The sequence below is a fragment of the Pundamilia nyererei genome, unplaced genomic scaffold (genome assembly GCF_000239375.1).
Source record: "Pundamilia nyererei isolate P.nyererei 1_Seehausen unplaced genomic scaffold, PunNye1.0 scaffold00217, whole genome shotgun sequence".
Classification (NCBI taxonomy): domain Eukaryota; kingdom Metazoa; phylum Chordata; class Actinopteri; order Cichliformes; family Cichlidae; genus Pundamilia; species Pundamilia nyererei.
In genome coordinates this window covers 464,029-489,910 of record NW_005187618.1, presented here as the reverse complement: position 1 = coordinate 489,910, position 25,882 = coordinate 464,029, and the positions used below count along the sequence as shown (strand labels likewise).

Sequence of the window (25,882 nt, the reverse complement as noted above, 5' to 3'; positions counted from 1 at the left end):
ATATACTGAAAGCTGAAGGCTGCCAACAGTCCACTGACTTTTTGCTTGTAGTTTTTAATGAAGGTGTAATTTAGGTTTCTAAAGGGGATTTAGTAGGTGTATAAATCCAGTGCTTGTAACGAGAAAAGGTCTGACAGCCATCAGCATGAACCCTCTGAGGTCTTAGTCATCACAGGTGGTAATTCCTGACACTAACCCTGCATCTTGGAGAAAGCAAAAATGCACCTTTTGGGAAAACAGATGTTGAAATGAATTGTTCTTTCAAGACGTGGAAGAACAATTTGATCAAAACAAAAAAAAAACAAAAACATATTCCGATTGCCCGGGGTTAGTGATCAAGAATGCGATCACTTGATAAAATCTAGTATCAAACCTCCAAAACAGTGCTTGTACTTTCACTGACCTGTGACAGTCATGCCACACCCACGAGTGCTTGTCAGCTTTGGGTCGGAAGTCGGACTGGCCATTGTTGTGTATCTGTGAGGAGAAGCGGAGCAGGCGGCGGTAGGTGTTGGCAGGAACCTCGCTGGATGTGGAGGACAGGCAGTTTTCCTCATATGCACACTGCAGCATGAACATGGGCCGATCCTCCATGTAGGTGGTCTGCTCCACCACCTGAGGGTTCAGCACCAGGTCTGGTGCCGCTATAGATAGAAGTGAAAAATACATGCTGCTGAAACATTTTTAGGGACATACAGAAATTGTTCTAGCAGCTCTACGTCAAACTTATTTACATTTGTTGAATTAAAACTGAATGTGCAGATTGAAGGAGTAAAAGATTTTCAAGGCTCCAGTCAAAGCAGGTTTAAAAGTGGAAAGGCCAATTTATTTATTCCTTCATGATCAGGCTTTGTTGAGGCAAATTTTACACAGATAATATAATATGACTTTTCAGCACACTGCTCATTTCACAGTCTTACTCTCAGAGCAGGAGACCCCGGCAGCGTAGCGGCCGCCTCCTTTGGGGCAGCTGAGGTGGGCTCCATGGTGCAGGCAGTGGGACAGAGACATCTCAGTTCCAGAGCACCGAACGCCACTCATCACCACAGCATCAGCGCTCACCTCACCCGACCAGTACCAGGTCTCCTGTGGAAAAAGCACAGTTTACAGATCAGATGTAGCAACCACAACCTCTCCATATATAGTACAGTATATAGTATGTATGTATATAGTGCATTGTATTTTATAAAAACCCTCCTAACTTGGTGGGCTGTCCCTATGACATGTTAATGCTGCTGAATCCCCTGCAGCAGGAATGCATTTAACTCCTCGTCAGCTTTCAAGTCAAGTCAGCTTTTTTGTATAGAACGTTTAAAAGACATTAAGTGTCATCCAAAGTGTTAAACAGAGGTACGATGTAGTTAAAATATCAAAAATAAATGAAGATGAAAGAAATCTTTATAAACATCCATACACTTATATACAAATACCTATACAAGCATACATGTACACATACATACATATATTTACAAAAAACAAACAAGATAACTAAGACAGAACAGACCAGGTTTCAAAGTGATCTGAAAGCCTGTGAAAATAGGAAGGTCTTGAAGTTCGATTTGAAGATTTCCAAAGAGAAGGAGGACTTTATAAAAGACTCGGAGCAATGACAGAGAAAGTATCCCTGTATCCTTTAGATTTTAAGTGGGAGCGTGGGACCAGTAAAAGCATCTGATGGGAGGACCAGAGAGTTCGAGCGGGTAAGTGCAGGCTAAAGATCTTAAATGTAACCTGGAGCAGAAGTTTTCATGGGCATGATTATCATGATAATTTGGGGCTTTTAATGATTTCTTTTATTTATTTTTTCCCCTTCCCAGGTTGGAATGATTTATAGTGTACATCTGTACTGACTCTGAAAAAGAAGAAACGACGCACACATTTGAGTTGATTTTGGAGTATATAAGGCCAGGGCCTCTTGTTATTGATCATGATTGACTACAACTAGTAGTTTTTCTTTGGCAGCATAAAAATGATTTATTTGACAGCACTCACTAAATTGACCAATACTCAGAACAATGAGAAAATGTGACATTTGCCCAACAGTTTTCAAAAGCAAAAATGTACTTTTAAGTAATCAAATTTAGTTAATCCAAGTCATTCTGAAAAAGAAAACCCTTACCCTAGCCTGGGAGGGGTTATACTTCAATTATCACAGAAAACAACACTGCAGGTTTAGTTGCTTGTGCTTGTGGACTTTCAGGTTCTGGTTATGAATGAACTAATCCTAGGGGACTGATACACATCAGAAAATGTTTAATAATGTCTTTACGTTTCTCATTTAGTTATTATTTTTCAAGTTCTGTTTTACTTTAGTACTTACTTATTTTTAGCGTCTCACATTTGGTTTTACTTCCCCTCCTGTCTCATTGAATAAAGTGTCCACTGCTGTGTCTTGTTTTCACTAGCTGTGTCCACTTCCCCTGACTGCCCTTCTGTGTCTATATAGTGTTGACTTCCGCTCAGTCCCTTGTGTCAGTCTCTGTTAACCTCAATGTCTTCAGCCAGTTATGGATTTGGCTTTTTCTGCAGCCAAAATAATTGCTTGCTCTTGGTTTAGTTTGTGATGATTTTCCATATTGTAGCGTTTTATTACCTGTTTGTCTGTTTTTTGTCAAAAAGCGCAACTTAAAAGTTAAAGCTCTGTCTTATGAGCTCTTATGTATCTCTAATGTATCGTTACACTGACAGATGATGAAAAAAGCTGCACAGCATGTAATACAGTAAATGGATTCCTGTTACAGCTGAGAGTCCTTCAAACTCCTGCCGGAAGGCAAACACCTTATAATCATACGCTCTTCATTTCATGGCTGTGCAAACACTTTCATAAAGCTGTTAGCACAAAGCCCCTCAGCCTCCTTATCTGCTCCTACTATTACCCTGCTGCACTGTAAACAGTGTTTTGGGCCGCCCCCCAGTTCACACCCAGGCCTCTCACTCCTAACGTCTTACATGTGTCTGTGTTTATTAAAAAAAATGGAAGGCTGTGTATATACAGAGCCACAGGACAGTGGCATGCATGGAAGTATGTAGCTGATATATTTAATCTATTTTTATTTTTTTTTATCAAAATGAAAAAATAAATTAAGTCAAATATTTTTGCACAGTCAAATAAAAAAAATAAAACAAATTTAAAATGCATAAATACCTAAAATTTAAAAAAGAAATGCAATAGCCTCAAATTGTTAAAAAGATTTTCCATTTTCAAATTAGCAGACAATGTGCAGCCCTGAAGTTGACCAGATAAAAAACAAGAAATATTCATATTGTTACAACAGTTGAAATGATAATGAAGCTTAAAGTTTCGATTGGAAGCAAACAAATTTATTTATTAATTAGTGTTGTTCCAGTCTTCTGCTTGGAGTGAAAATTACTTGTAATTACAGTCATTTGGATTGTTGAACCATAAAAATAAAAATACAACTACAATTTAAAATGAACTGCACAACATTCAAACCTACTCATAGCCCAAATTTTAATTTTATAAACTTATTTTGTATTGTCTACATATAGACTACTCTTCCTATAACTCCCACCCTGAAAGGATAGATACATGCTAGTAAAAGCCGGTAAACAGTTAGCCTTAACATTTGTGCAGAAGCTATCAGCTAGCTGATTTGTCACATGTGTATTTAGAATGAAACATGAGACATGGCATTGAAACTGAACATTTAACAGTGTTTCCTGAAAACCCTCTCCTGTCTGATCATTTCCTGAGAACAAAATAAGAACAACCCCAGGTTTCTCTTCAGCACTGTAGCCAGGCTGACAAAAAGTCAGAGCTTATTTGAGCCAACCATCCCTTTAACGTTAACTAGTAATGACTTCATGAACTTCTTCACAAAAGTTTTTTTAATCATTAGAGAAAAAATTACCAATAACCATCCCATCAATTGTACTAAAAGTACCATTGATGTTAAGTTAGACTCTTTTTCTCCAATTGATCTTTCTGAGTTAACTTCAATAATTACTTCCTCCAAACCATCAACATGTCTTTTAGACCCCATTCCTACAAAACTGCTCAAAGAAGTCCTGCCGTTAATTCATCCTTCGATCTTAAATATGATCAACCTATCTCTAATGATCGGCTATGTACCACAGGCCTTCAAGCTGGCTGTAGTTAAACCTTTACTCAAAAAGCCATCTCTAGACCCAGCAGTCTTAGCTAATTATAGGCCAATCTCCAACCTTCCTTTCATATCAAACATCCTTGAAAGAGTAGTTGTTAAACAGCTAACAGATCATCTGCAGAGGCTTATTTGAAGAGTTTCAGTCAGGTTTCAGAGCTCATCACAGCACAGAAACAGCTTTAGTGAAGGTTACAAATGATCTTCTTATGGCCTCTGACAGTGGACTCATCTCTGTGCTTGTCCTGCTAGACCTTAGTGCAGCATTCAATACTGTCGACCATAATATCCTATTAGAGCGATTAGAACATGCTGTAGGTATTACAGGTACTGCACTGCAGTGGTTTGTATCATATCTATCTAATAGACTCCAATTTGTTCATGTAAATGGAGAGTCCTCTTCACACACTGAGGTTAATTATGGAGTTCCACAGGGTTCAGTGCTAGGACCAATTCTGTTTACATTATACATGCTTCCCCTAGGCAGCATCATTAGAAGACATAGCATACATTTTCACTGCTATGCTGATGACACCCAGCTCTATCTGTCCATGAAGCCAGATAACACACACCAATTAGTTAAACTGCAGGAATGTCTTAAAGACATAAAGACCTGGATGGCCGCTAACTTTCTGCTTCTTAATTCAGATAAAACTGAGGTCAGTTTTCAGGCCCCTCTTCTGTGGAACCAGCTTCCAGTTTGGATTCGGGAGACAGACACTATCTCTACCTTCAAGACTAGGCTTAAAACTTTCCTGTTTGCTAAAGCATATAGTTAGGGCTGGACCAGGTGACCCTGAATCCTCCCTTAGTTATGCTGCAATAGACATAGGCTGCCGGGGATTCCCATGATGCACTGGGTGTTTCTTCTTCACTCACCATGTGTTAATAGACCTCTCTGCATTGAATCATATCTGTTATTAATCCCTGTCTCTCATCCACAGCATGTCTTTATCCTGTCTTCCTTCTCTCACCCCAACCAATCGCAGCTGATGGCCGCCCCTCCCTGAGCCTGGTTCTGCTGGAGGTTTCTTCCTGTTAAAAGCGAGTTTTTCCTTCCCACTGTCGCTAAAATGCTTGCTCATAGGGGGTCATATGATTGTTGGGTTTTTCTCTGTATGTATTATTGTACGATCTACTGTAGAATATAAAGCGCCTTGAGGTGACTGCTGTTGTGATTTGGCGCTATATAAATAAAATTGAATTGAATTGAACTGTGAATGTACAAAACAACAGTCTCTTTAATATTATATATGTAGATGAAATGTAATAACTACATGACTAAAAAGTCTCAGGAATTTATGTCACATAACCCTAACAGCTGAGTTTCCAGACTCGACAGCTAATTCTGATCATAATATACACCAAACAAAGTTCACTGACAGCCAACTGATGCAAACAGTGATTTAACAACTGACAGTTCCTTTTCTGTACTGGACCTTTCAGTCCATACAAAATAAAAGCAGAATTTTTTAGTTTTTCTGCGTTGTTAGATTGTGGAAGCCCAAACACTCATGATTTGGCTGCAGGTATTCTAGTTCTCTCTGCTGTCTAGAGAGCAAACTTCTTTAAAAAAAAGGAAAAAGAAAGACTCCTAAAACAAGTGGAAAGTTTCTTCTTTGTGTCATAGTACATTTTGTATCCCATTTTCCACTGGCAGCACAAGCTATTTGCTGGAAGCTGCTTTCAGTGCTCTGTCGATACATTATTGCTGAGTTAGCTTTGTTCCTTGGATGTGGGTATATATACACTTTATTTCACAGGCCCTATACATACAGCAATTTCTTATCATTTACTCAAAAGAAAGTAAAACACATCTGTGAATTTATTGGTGGTGTTAATTAACAGAAATGCAGAGACTGTGTTAAATTTGTACCAGCCTGATTTATGCTATCCAATTAACTACTAGAATAACCAAGAGGCTTCGAGTTGCTGCACAGCAGGTCAACTGAACATGTTTTAAAAAGGAAGAGTTCTAACGAGAATAACAGTGGACTTTCAATAATGAATTACAAATGCAGCTTGACTTTAAATGAAGCAGCACTTTCAAAGAAATCATCCACTTTGAGGAAATCAGCCCAACAAACTAAACTCACATAGGTTTGTCTCTTTTAACTAGCTTTTTGTGGAAAATGTCTATTGGGTCATTTTCTATAAACTATAAGCTAAAGATGAAGAGTCCACGGAGAACTGTGGAGAGGTTGTGCACAGATTCGTACAGTCTGGCTATAAGAACACAACATTTGTTGGTTTACATTTTAGACATCTAAAGATTTTCACACGCCCAGGCAAACTGATTCCCACCCCCTGGCTGCTGTGACTCATACCTGGAAAGCATTGCTGGCAAAGCCCAGACCCAGCTGTCTACAGACAACCATGGCTTCCATGGTTCTCCAGCCCTCGCTGCACACCGTCCCCCACACCAGAGAGCCATTTCTCTCCACCAGCACCTCCACACGGCCTTCATACGGGTTACGACCTCCACTCAGACGCAGCTGTGGGTGTGGAAAAAACAACACAGGACTGTTGATGATCATCAGTGCTCTTGGAAGGGACACATTTACAGTGCTTGTTGCCATTAAATGCAAAATGAATACAGATTTAATCAAGATTTCACTGGTACACCTCTACTGCACCATGTACACTTCATACATACTTTTGTATGTAGTAATGTTCCTCTCAGAGGTCTAAGTCATGACTTAACCTGGGTTCACTCCTGTTCATCCTGTAAACACTTCCTGGCTGAATTTGAGGCAATTTCTATACAATGAGATTAATCAGCTCTGCGTTGTATCAGGTAAACATCTACGTACTTTCAGAAATGACGTTTTCATATTGTAAAAATTGCAGTGTGTCAAGCATTGCATTGCAACACATGTTAGCACAAACTAAAGAACACTTAAAGTATTCATGTTATTATGTTATACAGTAGAAGGAACTCCAGTTCTAGTCTACTGGACGAACTGCTGAGTTGCACTGTGAACTCATTTCCTAGAGCAGCTGTGTTAACCAGTATTTGGCTATAATGAAATGGAAACCAACCCTTTCCTGGAAGCCCATTTTTGGGACATTACATCTGACGGCTGCATCCTCCTCATGGCTACAACCCAGAGCCTCCTTATTGAACGAACACTCAGTTATGGACTTCTCAAATCCTGAACACTCCACCTCATTCATATGCACTGGGCCCATACCTGAAAAATTCACACAAAGAAGCAGATTCAGTTTGAATTCCACTGAAGGTGACTGAGGGAACACAAATCTGTATGTTGGGTCTTGTTACATATCATTAAAAAACACAATTCTGGTGTAATAAAAAAAATCTAAAATTCAAAGCTTCAAAGAAAAACATGTTTTCTTTCCTAGAGTGAGGCACCTACATGCTAAATATGAGGTCAGAGTCAAAAGTTAATTAGTTTAGCATTAAGGCAAGAAACTAGGAGAAAACAGGAAAAACAGGAAGTAGGAATTAGCATCTATCAAGAAGCTGGTGCAGAAGGTTTTCAGTCTATTGCAATTTATAGTGTAATAAATTGCATTTTAAAATATAAGCTTAGTAACCCATCATGTTTCCTGTTTGCTTTTTACAGTCTTCTAGGTGTGTCCTGAACTTTATGTCCACCTGTTGTAAACTGAATGAATTAAACATTTTTAATTGTTGTTTAGTTTAATTATTGTCCATTGTTCTCCAATGGAACAATTGGCCATGGAAAGATAGGGTCGGGGTTCAGAGCTCAGCAAGGTTAAATATCTGAGGATCTTGTTCTGTGTCCCAACCCTCATTATCTCTGGTTACAGGGGCACCTCTAGAATTATTTCGTAGAGGTGGCTATATGGGGGTTACTGAAAATATTGTGGTGGCACACTAAAACCAGAATTTCCAGTTTTATTATGCTGTCGTCAAATACAGGTTAGTTGAAAATTATGGCAAAAAAAGGGAAAGAAAAGAATGATATGCCGAGTTAATTTCCTGCTATTAATCACTGAAAATAGGTACATATGAAAAACAAATACGATTTTGAAATCCATAATGATCAGTTTTGATTGATTGGATCGTATAAGAGTTTGAACTGTTGCCTGTCTATGTTGGCTCTGAGATGCACCAGTGATCTCTCCATGGATTGGCACCAGTTTTTCTGCAAACTTATTACATTGTTACACACATAGGTGGCAGGGCTCGGCCTTACGTATGTGTAAGAGCTTAGACATCTTGAGGAGAGCTGCTGCTCCTTGCTGTAGAAAGGAGAAAGCTGAAGCATTGCAGTAGGAGACCCAGAGTATGCCCAAAACTCGTTGGGGTGATTATAGATCTAATTTAACGTGGTAGCACATCACGATCCAAGAAGAGGAATTAAAAAAAAACCAACAAAAAAAAACCCCCACTGGACCTCTCTGTGACCCTTCTGTTACTGTGACATAACACAATAAAATGAAGAAAATGGATGGATGGACATAATCATGTTCTACCAAAAAGTGATATTGTAACACTGTGAGGTCTAATGCTTCATCGGTGAAGACAACAACCCTACAGCTTCCACAACATGCTGTGTTGGTCAAACCCTTAACCCGTGTTTTGAAGAAAAGCAAAAAAGGCTTTTTGTAAAAAACAGTCAGTTAATAGCATCTGTTAGAATATCTCCTGATAGGCAAGACGTGGAAGAACCTTTTAAAGAAACAAAAAAATAGATATTCACTGATGATGACTTAAACCACTGAGGGTTAGAGAGTTTCTGTTTGTCCTCTTTCTTCCATGAAGCATGGAAGAAGTTTTAGAACAGGGGTGTCAAACTCAAATACACAGTGGGCCAAAATTCAAAACTGGAACATTTATTAATATTTATTGAAAAAAAAAATCTTCCTCCAAATATAAGAATGAATCATTTCTTATGGACTCAAACAAGTTTTGCTGAAAAACTGAATATGGAACAAGCAAAGCTTAATACTAAACAATATATATATTAGCTGTATAATACCAGTAGGCCAGCTCTAATAGTAATTTGGTATGGCTTCGCGGGCCAAATGTAATTAGGCTGCGGGCCAAATTTGGCCCGCGGGCCAGAGTTTGACACCTATGTTTTAGAACCACTAAAACCCATCAGGAGCAGCAGCAGTCCATCTAAAAGTGTCAGAAGTCCTTTAAAAGAATTTGCAGAGCAAAGAATTTGCTGATTCTCAGCAGCTCAGACTGGACAGAACTAAGGAAAGCATGAATTTAAATATACAGAGATTCTTGTCAAGACCTGGTCTAATGGTCCAAAACCAAAATAAATCTGCAAATCTTTTTGTTTTAATTCTATTTCTGTCACTTTTGTTTAGAGAGTGTAGTCTAATAGTAAGTTAAAAAAAGCAAAAACCCCACATATGCCCAGGGTTCCTTTACAAACTAATCATACAAAGAAGCAGACCACGGAGCTAAATAGGAAAGACTAAGTCAGCTAAGCATGGAAACAGAAGGTCATACATACAAGAGGATCAATAAATCAAACAACTCAACAAGTAGAACAGTTCCACAACAGCAACTACACATCACATTGCCTGATGATTTCTGAGGCCCTGTAAGCACAAATGTAAAGCCACTTAACCTGCAGATCAGCTCAGTCTGCTCCACAGACACAAAGTATTAATTGTTCAAGTCTGACTTGTATGTTATGTCTTTATAACTATAACATATTTATTTCCAATTTTCCCTTTGTCTTATGGTGTAGAATTACTATCTGGGCTGACTTCTATTTTCCATGAAACATTAAAGGCAGTGATGAGAAATCCTGATGGAAAAAGCTACTTTCTCTTCGTTTCAAATTTTTCCACGTCTAACGTGACTGGAATGTGCAGCAGTGTACAGCATGTCCCTGTCTTTTCTGCAGAAATGTTCTTCTTGTTGCCAGGTATCCACACACTACTAGAGAAAATGTGATTTTTCCACCTTATATGCTGAAAAACAAGTAAGCTGTGTGTTTAATACACTTGAACATTGGTGAGATATCTGCTGCGTGTTTAAGTTAGAAGTGTGTTTGTGCCACATTTTTGTTAGGTGTGTGCTGCTGACTTCCAAACCTGCCAGTGGCATAACGCAGCTCGTGCAGGTTATGAAAACCTTAAAGTGAAGCTGCTCACAATAAAAGCCTCCACTGAAAATGAGTAGTCAGTGGAAAAAAACCCCAAACAAAACAAAAGACAAGAATCACAAACTTTGCTGTGTACATTTCAATATATTTGCCCACTCCAAGAAATAAGACATGAAAAATCATTATTTCACCATTTTTAAACAGGATAAGAAAAGTAAAGTGTACATCAACAATTAACATAGTGCACTCATATTAATCTAATATCTGTATGAAGGGTTTCTGCCACAAAAATGTTTAACCTCTTGGCTACCAAAGAAAGTGGAGCTCAATGTTGCACCGTACAGTAGCGCGATCAATCTGGTTCAAGTAAACTGTATCAATACTTAGGCAGTAAAGATCTGATTGAACTTACTCTTTAAAAGCTCATATTATGCAATAGCTGCAATACTATTTTAAAATGTTACGCACTTCTAATCAATATTTTTTGTCAAAGATTGATTAAATGTACTGGTAACACTTAATATAATATGACATAATATGGCCTGCAACTAAGGGTGTCATTCCACTGTAAATAAATGTCATTTCTATGCATTTTAGTTAAAACACTTATTTATTTTGATTGAAATTACAATGTGCTGTAATTATATTTACCTACCAATACTTAAAAGGTAGGGACACTAGAATAAGGGGGTAACAAGTCTGATTTTTACCGGAAACAAAGAAATAATTTTGCTGTAGCTAAATTTAAGCATTCTGTAAACAATTTTAAGAAGCGAATCAGTAATTTTAGGTCGTGCATAAGCTATTTCAAGTATTGCTTAAATTCATGGATTTTACAGGAAAAGAGACAAATTATATTTTAGGTAATTTTATGTACTCATAAGTAATTTTAAGTACAGCCTAATGTCTTGGTAATTTACTGGAAAAATAATATTTCCTCATCTTACAAGCACTCTGTACTTTTTGGGGTGTGGGGCGTAGTATAGAGTGGCTTAACCTTTCAGGTATCTTCTGTAAACATTTCAAAGTTATGTTTGAACAGTATGTTTGAGCAGCTATGGCTGCATCATTATCATGTCACACAGGTCTTTAAATTGTGATGGTATTCTTTTCATATTCAAACCTTCTACCCAGCAAAGATCGTGACTATCCAGTGGCCAATTTAACAGCTAAAACAGCAGAACTGTTGTTTTAGCTGTGCTGGTGAAGTGTTGGTGAAGCACATAAATGGAGCTACAATGAGCAATGGGCCAACATTTAGTGGGCCTGTTTAAGAGATGAATCCCCAACATAAACATGTACAGTTGTAATTGCACTACATTTTTCAGTGTTGTGGTTAGTTTCTTGCATTACCACTAAACAGCTGACAAAATGCCACTGTGACATGAAAACATGCAAACATGCAAACTAAGGGCAGATTTTATAACCTTGTCTATGAGTTCATGTTCCTCTGGCTGCAAAAGCGTGATATAAGCAGAAAAGTTTAAAGGCTAGAATTACTTCTCTGAAATGTTTGGGATATGTGGTTTTGCTCCACAGTCAAGCCCTTCCATTCTGTGCCATGTAGGAAATATACACAGACATTTGTTCCAGGAGTAAAGTCGTTTGGAGCTCGGTGTCATGGGTTATTTTCAGGTCTACTTTGTAATCAGCCCATCGTTTTTTGTTTTTTTTTCCTTGGTTCGTGCAGCTCACATTTCATGTCCTTCTGCTTCCCTCATTGGTTGCATTACTGGTATAATTTTATGCATTTGTTTCCTTTTCTCAGACCTTTCACTACTGTGAAGTCCCAATCAATGAGCAGGCATGAAAACAATCTGTCAGTATTTTTTTAATAAAAATAAATGATATAAAACCAGTATACCTTGTCCAAGGCGACCTCCAGACAGAGCCTCCTTTGCTGTACCAAAGCCCAGCTCTCGACACACCACTGTGGCAGACAGCAGGCTCCACTTGTCATCACATATGGTGCCCCACTCTCCATTTTTCAACACCTCCACTCGCCCCTCGCCTACGATGGCCCCACCACGGAGACGAACCAATGGTTGCTGAAGACGACAAACACAAACACCGCAAAAAGAGGTCACTGTAAAAACTGTAAAATCCCATATTTGAGTTATTCTAGTACTTTCAAAACCCTAAAAGCTGAACTTTTCCTTCTCTGTGATGAGAGAGCAGAGGCAGCAGACTGGGTGGTTTTATGTTTATAGAACAAGCTATTAATGCGATTCTCCCATTAACTGTTTGCATAAACTGAAAGTGTTTAATTTTACAAGTAAAGCACGGTTTGGAAATCTGGTTTACTGAGCTTTGTATTCACAAGGAGAAAACCCAGACATCTTTATGTGTGGGCTCTGGAATAAGTTTTCACTCAGATTTCCTCAGCACTATTAACATTAACATTAGAACCATAAAACAATCATTAGTCTAAAAATGTGACACATAGATAAATGTCAGGATCAGGGTAAGTGAGGCACCAGTTTACTCTAACCCTCATGGCGTATGTGAATGTAGGACACGGGCAGGTATAAAACCTTAGAGACACTCCTGACCAGCAAGTATCAGCAGTGGTACAAGGACACACAAACTGTGACCATGATGGTGGCAGGCTGTTGGACACCACATCGTCAAAACCGACAGAAGGGCTTCGGTGGCTTAGGACAGTAAATTTTAATGAGTGTCACAATGCAGGAAGTCACACTCTTTTATGTATGTTGTTACATAGCAGCCATCTTGTCAAAATAACGCTAACACCAGCCCAACTTCTAATGCTTAGGGTAAAAAAAAGAAAGTCGTCCAATTTGTTCAATATCATTTACACCATTAAAGCAGACCGGTATGTTACAGATATTTTTGGAAGGAGACAAGCTGCTTGGGTAAATATGAGTTTTCTAGACACAGGCCTTCATGTGTATGTTTGACTCAAAACAACTTCCAACATATTGGTAATGAAGAGATATTCCCCTTCATGCCAGCGATGTTCACCCAATGAAAGTGACTTCCTTTTCATCGGCAACATTGCCACTGTGCATAAAGCCATTGGTAAGGATTGAACGACCATGCCAAATACTTCAAAATGCTGTCCCCATCCTCTAGGGCAGGGGTGTCAAACTCAAATACACAGTGGGCCAAAATTCAAAACTGGAACATTTATTAATATTTATTGAAGAAAAAAAATCTTCCTCCAGATATAAGAATGAATCTTTTCTTATGGACTCAAACAAGTTTTGCTGAATAACTGAATATGGAACAAGCAAAGCTTAATACTAAACAATATATATATTAGCTGTATAATACCAGTAGGCCAGCTCTAATAGTAATTTGGTGTGGCTTCGCGGGCCAGAGTTTGACACCTATGCTCTAGGGTCACGAACTCTCAACCTGCAGAGACCCTGATGTCATCCCTGTGGTGGCACAATGCAAAAAAACTAATCATAGCCAGAGGAATGTGGATATTGGGGGTGGCTGTAGCTCAGGTGGCAGAGCAGGTCAGCCACTAATCAGAAGGTCGGTGTTTCGATCCCAGGCTGCCTCCTGGCTGCCAAATATCCTTGGGCAAGATACTAACCCCATGTTTGCCCACTGGTGGTGGTCAGAGGGCCCGGTGGTGCCAGTGTCCGGCAGCCTCGCCTCTGTCAGTGCACCCCAGGGCAGCTGTGGCTACAATGTAGCTTGCCATCGCCTGTGTCTGAATGACTGAATGTAGTGTGAAGCGCTTTGGGGTCCTTAGGGACTAGAAAAGCGCTATACAAAGTTTGGTTTATTTTGTTTTTATTTTTTCAAATTGGTAAGTAGACAGTAGAATACAATAACATAACAGAAACTTTCTCTTACCAGAAAGTCTAACATGCTGGCAGCGATAGATCTCTAAGTACATAACAATTTCAATGTAATTTGTGATTGATTGCATCTTTTATATTACTAAGCATGTAAATTAATGTAAGATTTTTATATTTCATAGCCACATAAATGAATAATAATAATAAAAGGATTACCTTCAAAAGTAAGACAGTTATATTAAAATGGGTTTCCTGCACTAAAAGCTTAAAAGAGGTTTTGAAAGAACAAAGAAAACCAAATTAATATACAGAAAATACAAAACTATTCTCTTAAAAGTAAATAGTACATAGAAAATGAGCTGCCTTGGTGGAGGTTTGCGCTTGTGGAGTGCTTTGTTTATTTTTGTTTTGTTTTTCAAATTTTTAAACTTGGGTTTAAGGATATAATTCTTTTGAGTCAGATCTGCAGAGTGTGTTGGACCATTTGGATCATGATGTCAGGGACACCACTCCCATCCAGGCACTCAGCTGTGGAACGTAACAGGATGCCTGCAAGCTCCGACCTCACATTAGACCATGAATGAAGCCACGCAGAGATAAATTCTTCTTGGCTTACTGTCAAACTAAGCTAAGAAGAATTCATGACCCCTGACATCTTAAGAGGGTGCGAGTGAGAAAATGGGTTTCTTTACCTACTGTTGAGGTCAGATGTCAGAGTGAGGACAAGAACGACCTCTGCAGAGCTGGCAGGGATTCAAGTGTTCAAAATGAAAAGCTACTGTGGAGGATGAACAAACTGAAAGCCACATGGTCGAAACAGTCTTGCTGTGGATTATTTTCTAATTTAAATGCATTGATTTTCTACACATGGTCGAAAGTGTAAATGCCCAAGTTTACACCCTGACCTAACTGAATATTTAAAGCAGCCTCCGCTGCCGCAAAGATGTCGGATGGTTGGATCATCAGAGGACCACAAACCTAACCCTAGCCCTAATTCTGTCTAGGCAATCAGAATATCAAATTTGTGTTTTAATTAAATTGTTCTCCCGAGGCTTGGCAATCAGGGAACACACTCATTTTAACTCAACACACATCAAAAACCATTTACATTTTTCCCCAAAAACTCATATTTGCCTTTCCCTTGGGGTAGAATTAGTATTCTCAGCCCTAAACTCTAACACTGAGTCCATACTCTCAGAATATGTTTTTGGCTCATGTGCCCCTAACAGAGTTGTTACTGGGGGTACTTATAACCCCAAACGATAAATCTTTCACTATAACGTTAGCTAAAAAACTACTGCAAGTTTAGTATTTTTTTTATATGTCACTTTTATATGTCACTTCAAATGTGGAAGAATCATATAGCCACATAGAAGGGCTTTCCTGCACTTTCCTGTGTGTGTATGAATCACTAGTACTGAGGACACAGCTGAAAAACTCATACACTGACCCGAAACACCAACAACTGTAAAATGATGGTTTGAATGCAGGAGTAACTGTTTTAGTAAGCGATGATGGCACAACAACCAAAACTATTCTGCAAGTAAAGAACCAGCAATGGCAGAGGGCTTCCTACCCCACAGTAGAGCAGGGCGACATGACCAAAAATATTTATCACGATATACATTTGAAAATTTGTGATAACGATATATATTATTTTTAAGAAAGTGCCCTATGTCTTCATCATAAAAATGGGATGTGTTGGTGATTTCCCATGATACACCTATTCACTAACTTAGTTGAAATTCGACTTTCCTTAATCTTGCTGACAGAGACAAAAAGAAAAGAACAGCAAACGGCTATAGTGAACATCAAAATTAACACTGTCGTGAGGCCATGAAGTTAAAGTCAGCAGTATTATGTCTAAAACGTAAGGTGTGAGGTGAAATCCTCTCTAACAACAGCACGTAGCTGAAATGTTGTGGCCGAAATCTCCAACTGTGGCAGATTTGAGATATTTTCAAATATAATCTTATCTGCAAGCAGAGGAGTTTGGAGCTTCAACAGACTTTTACTACAGATGGCAGTGATGGAGTAGGAATGAACATTAAGGTTTAAAAAAACATTTATGAGGATGGAAACACATTTTGACTTTATCTGCTTGCTTTCTATGAATGTTGTCAAATAGCAGTAAATATAAATCTAATTTTTGCGTGTTTTCGAGAGAACTCCACAGGGCAGCTCTAACCCTGCGAGTAAAGAGTGCATCTGCTCAGCTGCCCCTGCTGCAAGACAAAAGATTTGTAGCCAAAGCATCAGAAAGAAAAAGATTACATTTTCCATTTTAGATTCTTACATCTGAGCAGAGAATGAATCACGCCTTCAGGAAACAGTGATTAGCCTTTGTGAATTACATTTAGAATTCATGAAGTCAGCCTGAGCACTCACTTATGCTACTACACAGTGCTTTTGGGGAGGGCTTGTTTGAGTCATATCCTTATCGTCCTGAATTTCTTAGAGAATAAAATTTAAATAAAGTATGAAAACTACCCCAAAGATACAGCCTTACTAATTCTGGGTCTTATACTTAAAGAAAGAATAATAGTTGACACTGGTGCTGCTGTTCTTTCCCTGCCCTGAGAGTTTTACAAGACTGGGCCATTTTTTAAACTCTGAGATGACAGTAACTAATTTTGACAAAGGCATTTCCAAAGCAGCTCCAGCTGCAGTTCACCAAGCGACATGGAGCCATCCTTGCTTAACATCGAACCAAAACATTTCATGCATTCACCCTCTATATCAGAGCCAGTGAACCGAGCTGAACTCAAGCAGCTATTTCCTATGTCAGCTTTGTTTACCATTTCAGTTTGTTCACACCATTCATGCAGCACCCACTTATCGTTACATCGCTTGTTGTACTGACACAATGTGGGGTTTTTTACCTCTTGTCGGAAGGCCTTCCTAAATCCCGTCATGAGTGTTGGGGCAAAGTCTTTACCAGGCACGCAGCTCACCACCACAGGCAATCCTCTAGGGCAGGTCCCATTGGACTTCTCCAGTACAGCCTGGCCCAGTTTACAGTTGGACAAGTGTGCTTCATTGCCAGTGCAGTTGACAGAGTAGTCCCAGTATGTGGGCTTTCTCCTGCGAGCAAACATCCTGCACAGATAAAGGAGATGAGAAGAATTTTCAACTAGGTATAACACAATGTTACTACTTCTGTCTTATTTGAGAGCATTGAGCTGCACTACTCAAGATTTTTATATAAACAACAGGTGCAATAACAATCTGTAATAAGGGAGGTGTTACAGTCACAAAGAATTAACAGCCATCTCCACAGTTCACTGAAGTTCCACTGTACATGTTCGTGTCACTATCTGCTTATTAAAACATGACATATCTACATACTACTGCCAGGTGCAAGGCCATGACTGCCCACCGTATACATCCAACCACTGAAAAATCGTCAAGACAGTTTCTGTAGGTGGTATGACCTGAAGTTGTAAAGTTGAAAGTCTGAGGTGTACAAAGCAAACAGGAATGGAGACAGCACAGTTTGCTACTGTAGCTAGTCACTAATCTGAGATGGTTGAGGTGTTTACTGACATTTCTTGTAGCTTCTCTCAGCAGCAGCAGCGGCAACTGAATCAGGTTAAATACAGTCTATGCAGCCTATGTGAAAGACCAGATTACAACAGGACAGACAGCGTTTAGTTTTCATTTGCTGCTGGCGAGAAGGAAAGTCCAAAGGAGCAGCCCAAAGATGAGCTTTGCCTCTAAAGCAATTTGAACACATATGCGATGAATATCAGTGCTACCTTAAAGGACTAACGATTTAATAAAGTAGTTGTCCTAAAGCTGTGAAAGTTTACTTTCATAAAATCTCATTAAAAAGGGTCATTGTCAAGTTACGATTTTCAAGACTTAATTAACTTTAAGGTTAATGTCATCCTTCACTACAACTTTTCAACCCCAAATTAATTATTATGTTTGCAGTGAATAAACAAATGATTTTTTTTTTATGTCTTGTGATTTAATTACAATGATTAATAACTCAGCTTGTGCAAATAGCAGACTTCTGTGTTGTAAAACAGTTTTATAAAGTCACTATCTATATACAAAGTGGACACTGAACATGAACCAAACTAGGAGTAGCGCACAAAGTCAGACTATTGATTCATTTCATCCTGTTGTCTCTCTTAAGATTAGGATAAATGTTTAAAATGTTGCATGTTCTTTTCTACTGCCCTAATATTAACCATGGGAGACCTAAGTTGTCATTGGTGACAACCCCGAAGACTAAACAATCTTCCTTAGTGTCATCTTTAGACATACTAAACGCAAGAGAAAAGTTTCTAGACATTAGTTCTTACAATGTCTTGATGAATCATCCAGGTAAGTACGTCGCAGAAAGTTGATTATTTTCATCATTTATTAATTCATTTATTCACTCTATGAAGAAGTCAACAGGATGAGTGACTAAACAGTTCTACCACTGAAAACGCACCATCAAGAATCAACTTTCTGGAATTTACTTACTTGGATGATTGAACATGCATCAAGACATTGTAAGATCTAATGTCTAAGAACTTTTCAAGAGATTAAGCATGCAGCCCTTTGTTCTTTCAATTTCCATGTTCATTGTCAAATAATTTAGAATATAAGTTAATTTACAGATCTAGCAGTTACTCAATCATTTTTGTGTGCAACAACGTTATAGCCTCAAGTCAGTTTTAACTGCTGTCTCAAGTCCCTAGTGGGGGTACTCCCCTTATAGCTTTTTAATAAGGTGTGCATTTCATAATCTTTTGATCTATAATACTAATGCCAAGCTGTTCTGCTAAGTCACAATAACCAGAAACCAACAATGTACTATTTACTATTTTAGTACTATGTACTATTTAACTCAATAATGTTCCAGGTCAAAACACTGAATATGTACTGTTTTATAACTTTATAAATTCACTTTTTACATTTCATGAAGACGCTATTGTGAAAATCTCAAGCCAATAGGACAAAAGACAAATTCAGGATTATGAAACTGTCACATTTATTTTATAATGTCAGCCTGTGAAAGTACACTGTGGCCAAAGCAGGCTGACACGTAGATGGAAAGTTAGGAAGCTGCTGCACTCTGCTTTGGTTACCTAAAGCAGAGGGGAGACTTCCAACTCAGCCAGACAGTAAATTTAAGGTTAACTTGAGTGCCTGAAGTTTTGCGGTACACCATGATTAACTTGTGGCCATTTGGCCTAATGTCAGCAAGATTTAGATTTCTCAGCAGTTCCTCGCACACTGCAAAACTTTTTTGTAATGCACCTATACTGAAAATACAGGAGTCAGGCACGAATTTTGCTGTAAAAGGCCTGTAATGTCAGGAATGTAATGGGACACACATTAGAGGATTAAAGATTATTCCATTGTTTACAATGCTTGGTCCTGGCACATTGCAATACAATGCCTAAACTGCAATACTGAACATTAAGCTTTGATATATCTATTATAGGTGTGAAAACAGAATATTTAACAGGGACATGTCGTGCTTTTCTGAATTTCATTTACTATATACAGTTTTTAAGGAAGGTGTTATGGAGAGATTTCACAAGATCTCAGCCTGTTCTGAACTCATTAACAATGCTGCAGTTCACATTTGTGAATTTTAACATTGCTAATGAGTTCGGAGCAGAGCAGAGAGTTCCCAGAAGCAGCTGTCCACATTTTAGCCTTTGCTGTTAAGGATGGGTTAGGGTTGTTTAGTGGGTTGTTGGACTGACCATTGGTATAGTTTGGATGATGGAAGTGCACAAGCAGTTGACATCCAGCCTCTGTTTGTGTTTGTAGCCTTTCAAGGTTTCCAAAAGCCAGCCAGTCACATAGTAGTATAGGCTGACTACTACATAGGCTGACTGTAGGGGGTGGTGTGTGGATTGAGGAAGGTTAGAGAGAGGAGAGCAGATATATATATAATCTGAACAGCCAGATAACTGGCAAGTTTTCTTTATCTCTATTTCATGCAAATGAGAACCCAGGAAAATAATATATATGATTTTCTTTATTATCATATATATTATTAGTTTTAATCAAAATTACTAAAAAGTATGGGCCAGATTATTTGTATGTGCCATGGCTGATAATAAACCAGCTGACTCAATTGTTGCATCTGTACTTTTTGCATTTGGAGTATATGTGGTTGAAACACAACGCTGAATGAACTGCAAATCATTTCCTGGGTTTGGCTTTGGGCGTTTTGCTTTCTTTCTTGATAATTACTGGAAAATTTTAGGTGTTGTGATAGAGATGCACAATAAAGCTGCAAGGAGCAGAGGTAGTGATGGTAGATGAGTTAAAATACCTGGGGTCAACCATCCAAAGCAACCAGCAGAGTACAAGAGAGGTGAGGAAGACATTGCAGGTAGGGTGGAGTGGATGGAGATGGGTGTCAGGGTTGATTTGTGACAAAAGGACAGCAGTAAGACAGGAGTTCGAGCTGGAGATGTCAAAGGTGAAGATGCTAAGATTTTCTTTGAGAGCACCAGGACCACCAGAGGGATAGCTCAGGTCAAAAAGTTTGGAGACAAAGTTAAAGAGAAAAGGCTGAGATGGTACATTGGCAGAGGAGGTATATTTAATGTATTGGACCAAGGATGTTGAATATGGAGATGTCAGGCAGGAGAAAAAAGGGAGTCAACACAGAAAATCCATGGATGTAGTGAGGGACGATATACAGATATACAGATATACAGTGTGACAGAGCAGGATGCTAAGGATAGAGTGACATGAAGGCAGATGATCTGTTGTGTTGACCCGTAAGAGGAGCAGCAGAAAGAAGAAGATAAAGATACACAATCCACAAAGATTTCAGTAAGAACCTGAAATTTATCAAGCCTCCGCAGAACTCTAACCCAGTCAGTGTACTGAGCTGCCAGAGTAATGAAGTGATTGAGGTTAGTCACTCATGTTGGATTTGGTCAAACACTGTAATGATGATGTATTCATTTGAATTTTTTCAGCCCCCCTTCCACGTTGCTGTACTCTACAGTTTGAGACTTAGATGAATTTTGCAGCAGTGATCTGCACGTGCTGGTTGAGAAATCTACCAAATCTATATATATGTAATTATATATATTTTTCATCCATGTGAGGCACCGAGGGGAGTTTGCTAAAGATGTAATTACCAATTTGTGGCACAGAAAAAAAGAGGAAAAAAAATTAGGATTTGCCATCTGTCATCCAGTCTCCTGCAGATGCATTTTTTTTTCTATACCCAACAAAGCACCCACTGAGTCACAGCATTGAAACAGTTGCCACATTATTCTGACATACCTTTTAATATCCTGAATTTCTATATAGGTGCCTTTTACTCATTTAAAGTTTAAACTCTGCTCTGCTCTTTGAACCACCCAGGACCACACATACTCACTTGTAGACTCTGGGATTGTACTTCCTCTCCCCGGGGAAGCCAAACATGCCACAGATCACTCTGCTGTTAAACTGGGTCCAGTCTTTGTTACAGATCTGCTTCCATTTGCCACCGTCTTTGACCTCCACGTAGCCTTCCATCACAGGGATCCGCTTACGGTAGGATGACAGAATGGCTCGAATCTGCACATCCTCTACATGAATGTCAAGATTCTGTAGACAATATATTGAGAAACAACATTTAAAAAGCAAACAAACAAAAAATAAATAAATAAAAGCACAAAAAAAGCAAAAACAATCTTTCTTTTTAAACAGCAACTTGCACTTCTCTTTATGCTAAAGTTTGGGCCTTGTGGGCATGTAACATATGTTGTTGATTTTTGAAGTGGAAAGATGCAACAGCCACAGTAAACACACATTCGAAAGCTTTTTCCCAAATGTATTGTAACTTTTCTTTCATGGAATTATCAGCACTCCCAGCAAAAGCTTACATTACTGACTAAACCACCATGCATAGACCCACAGAGACACATCTCTGCCCAAAAACTAACTTCCAGATCTCAGCAATATATAATGATAGCCTATACACTGTGTAAGCTAATTCGTTAATTTAGCTTCCTGTTAGTAGGGGGGTTTGCAACCAAATAAAATTTGCTATGTAATCAAATCACATGGTAACGATTTCCCATGAGAGTGCAGTCTCTATTTCAGAATGGAAATGAAGACGGTGCAGTGAGCATACAGCTTGCTGAATACAAATAAAGTTAGCCACAGGTTAGCTAAAGCTCACTGCTAACTGACGATCTGTTTGCCTGTCTTTACATAGCTCAGTTAAGCGCCAGCAATGTAAAGCTGGGTCTTTATTTTGCCATCAAAGTCATAATGTTATACATTCGCAATGAATATTCAGAATACTGGAAGCAGACCTTTTCAATATATCAGCCACCAGAATGAGATATGCAACCCATTCAATTCAATTTATTTAAAAAGCACCAAATCACCACAACATTTGCCTCAAGTTTCATTTTGTCGTAAGTTAAAGACCCTTACAATAATAGAAAGAAAACCCCAATAATCAAACAACCATCTGTGGGAAGGAAAAACGTCTTTTTAACAGGAAGAAGCAGAAGTCTAGCAAAACCAGGCCCAAGAAGAGGCAGCCATCTGCCGTGACCAGTTGGGGATACTTCAAACACTAGATCATAAACAATACTTGTGAACGATAACACTTATTTGCAGATTACAGTATCACAGGCAACTGAGGAACTGAGATACCAAACAGATTTCAGATGCTAACTTCTGCTCTTATTTTTCACAGTTCCTTAAATGTTGGTTCTTAATAATTTTGGTCAATGGAAATTACCCTGTTTAGTGGACACCAAGGTTTGAGACTGGAAAGTGACACAAACACAGCCTATGGGTTCACACGCTAGTTTACTCCTAGTACTGGTCCCAAGCCCCCAAAAATGGAAAGCCTTTATCACAAAGGGCTTCCATTGTAAAATCTTTGCCAAATACGCTTCATCCATGCGCCACATGATCCATCTGCTGTGGCAACTTGACAGGAAATGAGAGAGAAGCCAGATGTATCATATAGAGGACCACAAGGTTGGTGAGTGTTACTACAAGGTTAGAATAGTCAGAAAAATGTCATTGCACAGAAAAAAACCCAACTTTTTTTTTTTTTGCCAAAAAAGACTTCAATAGTGTAACCCAAGCTATATACCACATCTGTCTTGAAATAGCTATTCCTGTGTTACATTATGCATAATCAAAGACTCTTACCCCCTGTACAGCTGCTCAGCAGTGCTCTGTCTGCACTGGTTATAAATCTTCCCCAAACTGCACAAACATTTTTACAGTGAATTATCTTATTAAGCCTAATCACCGTGGCCGACTGCCTTCTTACAGGTTTTTCTGACTTTAGAAGCCAAAGGCATCAAAGGGTTTCTATGGCAAAATGTGCAACATGTTTTAGCCTGTCCCAGTTAAACCCACAAACACCGTACTGTACACATGCAGGAGGAAGCAATTAACAAACTGCTACTTCTTTCCAGATGCCTCATGTCTACATGATCATCAGCCACAGGCCCTAGCAGTTTCGTTCAAGACTCGGGCAGTACCACACTAGCTTAGACAAAACCTCATGTCATTTAATGTTGGTTTCCTTAAGTATTTTATTTAAGGAGGCTTTTTCTGTCATGCATAAATAGAGAGCAGCATAGTCATGCACATGTAACTGCTGATATGAGATCGTTTTAAAGGCTATGACCCAGTCCAAAAGCAGTGCTGCTTTAGAGGAGCATAGTTTCTGAGACTAAAGAAGGCCAGTCTTGTCAGGTGCATGAGAAAAAGCAAGCTTCTTGTTTTCATTTGGTGAAAAGTACTTGAATTGCAGAGTAATGTCATTTGGAAATTAGATGTGTGCTTTAACTTTGGGTTTGGATCGTGCCATGCTTGGATCGCGTGCACAAATGTATCAATGACCATAGGAAAGAATGTATGCTTGAATGTGTGTACGTATGTTGGGGGATATGTACGTATCTTTAACATTTGGAAATATGATTGTTATCCAAAATTGTGAATCTTTTTTTTTTTGACTGTATGTTTTAAAAAGTAGCTCCATCTCTGCAGCTACTGGGCTTTTTAGAAGCTTTCAGTTTTCATTTTACAGCCTACTTTTACCTTCACTGTCATTATTTCTGCTCCCTACAGGGAAAGGCTGCTGTTTCCATCTGTTTCCAAAAGCTCTTATTACTATACTCTACTTGCTTTTCACCAAATGGCCAACAGGCAGAGTTAGCAATTAGCTGGCAAACATAGTGTTTCTAGTTGCTAAGGAGATTTTTTTTTTTTATCAGGAAAATAGAGTGAATATTGGTCCCTCAAACTACCAGATCATAGGTGTATACACTCTGACTATACTCTGGTACACAACTAGGTTGTGTCTTGGGAGATGGTTGAAAAATCTCACATAGAATAAGGATGTAGTCAGGATGTAGGATAAAGTAACAAACCTCTCATAGATTTGTGGCACTAAATCTGTGGGCTAATGCTAACGTTCCCAAACATAGCTTTGCACACACAGATCTTTATTTCATTTTTTAATTATACTTCAAATATTCCACACTATAGCTTTTGTTTATGTGACAGGAACCCTTCCTTATATCTTATCTCAACAGTGCATTGTTCTACATTTGCCTTTATTCTCCTGACTATAACAAAAAGTTCTATCATGGAAATAAATAAGTTGTTCATTTTAGATGAGGATTTCAATTTATTACCTTAGGGATGACCATATAAAATTATAATCTTCACTATTCTATTTCAGCAGGAAAATATGTATGTCTGATACCTTTTTCCTATTCCACATCTCCACCAATGGCCAAAATTGAAGTAGATTTATCTGCCATGTCAAAGTCATTCAACATAGAAACATTAGTTCCCCACATTTATTTATTTCAAAGGCAGAACTTCCTCCCAGGCAACAGCTGTGCCTTGATAAAACAGTGCCAAGGCTAGAGAGGTGACTTAAGGATAAACAGGGACTGAATGAGTACAGCCTGCATTTTTTTGCTTTGTAAAACAGAAAACAAACCATTCTGCACAGTAAAGATTTTACTGAAATCTGCAAAAGTGAATGCTGCATCATGAAAATGAAAATCAAAACAAATACAAAACAAATGGACCTTGTGATTTGGTACTATAAAATGAATCTGAAATAAATTATATTAGGTTAATACATTTATTTTACTAGAGACTGAAGCTAAAAGCATGAAAGAGAAAGTCAAATGTCATGATACACATTATTTCCGATCGGGATAATACAAAGAGAGCCCGGCTATGCTGAACTTGTTTCACCGTATGCCCTCATGGACGGTTGTGCTGACAGAGACAAGCAACATTCATAGAAGGTGAAGATGTGGAAATTATTTTGGTTCAAATGGAACTCCATACTGTTTACATTTGCGACTGCACCTGAAGTAACGTCCAAAGTTTCCATGACCAATTTAATTGCTTTCCACCATCGTTTGTAACTTCAACAGATCTGTGACGAATGATTGATTTGTATGCATTCAAGGATCCCCTGAACGTCTAAGCAGAATACACAGTGTGTCACGGACCCAGTTCCAGGGATTCGGGGTCCGTGAGCAGTCTGGACTACTATTGTAGTTATAATCATTATTATTGTGGTTATTGTTATTATGGTTGTGTCTGCTGTCCTGTTTTCCATGTGGGTTACTGTCAGGTGTTTATGGGTGTGTGCATGTGTGTGTGAGGGCGCGGTCGTGGCAGGCTCTTTTAGGCCTGGTGGGTGTGGCCCTGCCAGCTGACCGGTCCCACCCAGGAATCCACACACACCTGGCGCCGAACAAGCCTCGTCAGGGGAGCTTCAAAACAGTGTGGCTGAGAGCTCCTCGATGCTGGATCGTTGAGTGACTTCCCGTCAGTCTTAAGTGTATTGTGCAAGGTTAGTGCAAGTCTACTGTTAGGTTTTGTACTCACGGCTGCCTTTGGTATGCGTGTTTCCTCAGGAGGAATTGTGGCGACCAGG

At 38.8% G+C, this 25,882-nt stretch overlaps 1 protein-coding gene across 1 annotated transcript in view; it reads right to left on the bottom strand.

The window, feature by feature from the left end:
* Nucleotides 1–25,882, bottom strand: part of loxl2b (lysyl oxidase-like 2b) — a 48,994-nt gene that overhangs the window by 2,939 nt on the left and 20,173 nt on the right. Inside the window, exons 4-10 of the mRNA XM_005748237.1 lie at nucleotides 21,329–21,540; nucleotides 16,851–17,067; nucleotides 12,054–12,237; nucleotides 7,167–7,318; nucleotides 6,452–6,619; nucleotides 921–1,086; nucleotides 404–644 (exon numbers count right to left, since the gene is read on the bottom strand). Of these exons, the coding sequence (XP_005748294.1) occupies nucleotides 404–644; nucleotides 921–1,086; nucleotides 6,452–6,619; nucleotides 7,167–7,318; nucleotides 12,054–12,237; nucleotides 16,851–17,067; nucleotides 21,329–21,540 (1,340 nt within the window). The remainder of the gene's footprint in view (nucleotides 1–403; nucleotides 645–920; nucleotides 1,087–6,451; nucleotides 6,620–7,166; nucleotides 7,319–12,053; nucleotides 12,238–16,850; nucleotides 17,068–21,328; nucleotides 21,541–25,882) is intronic.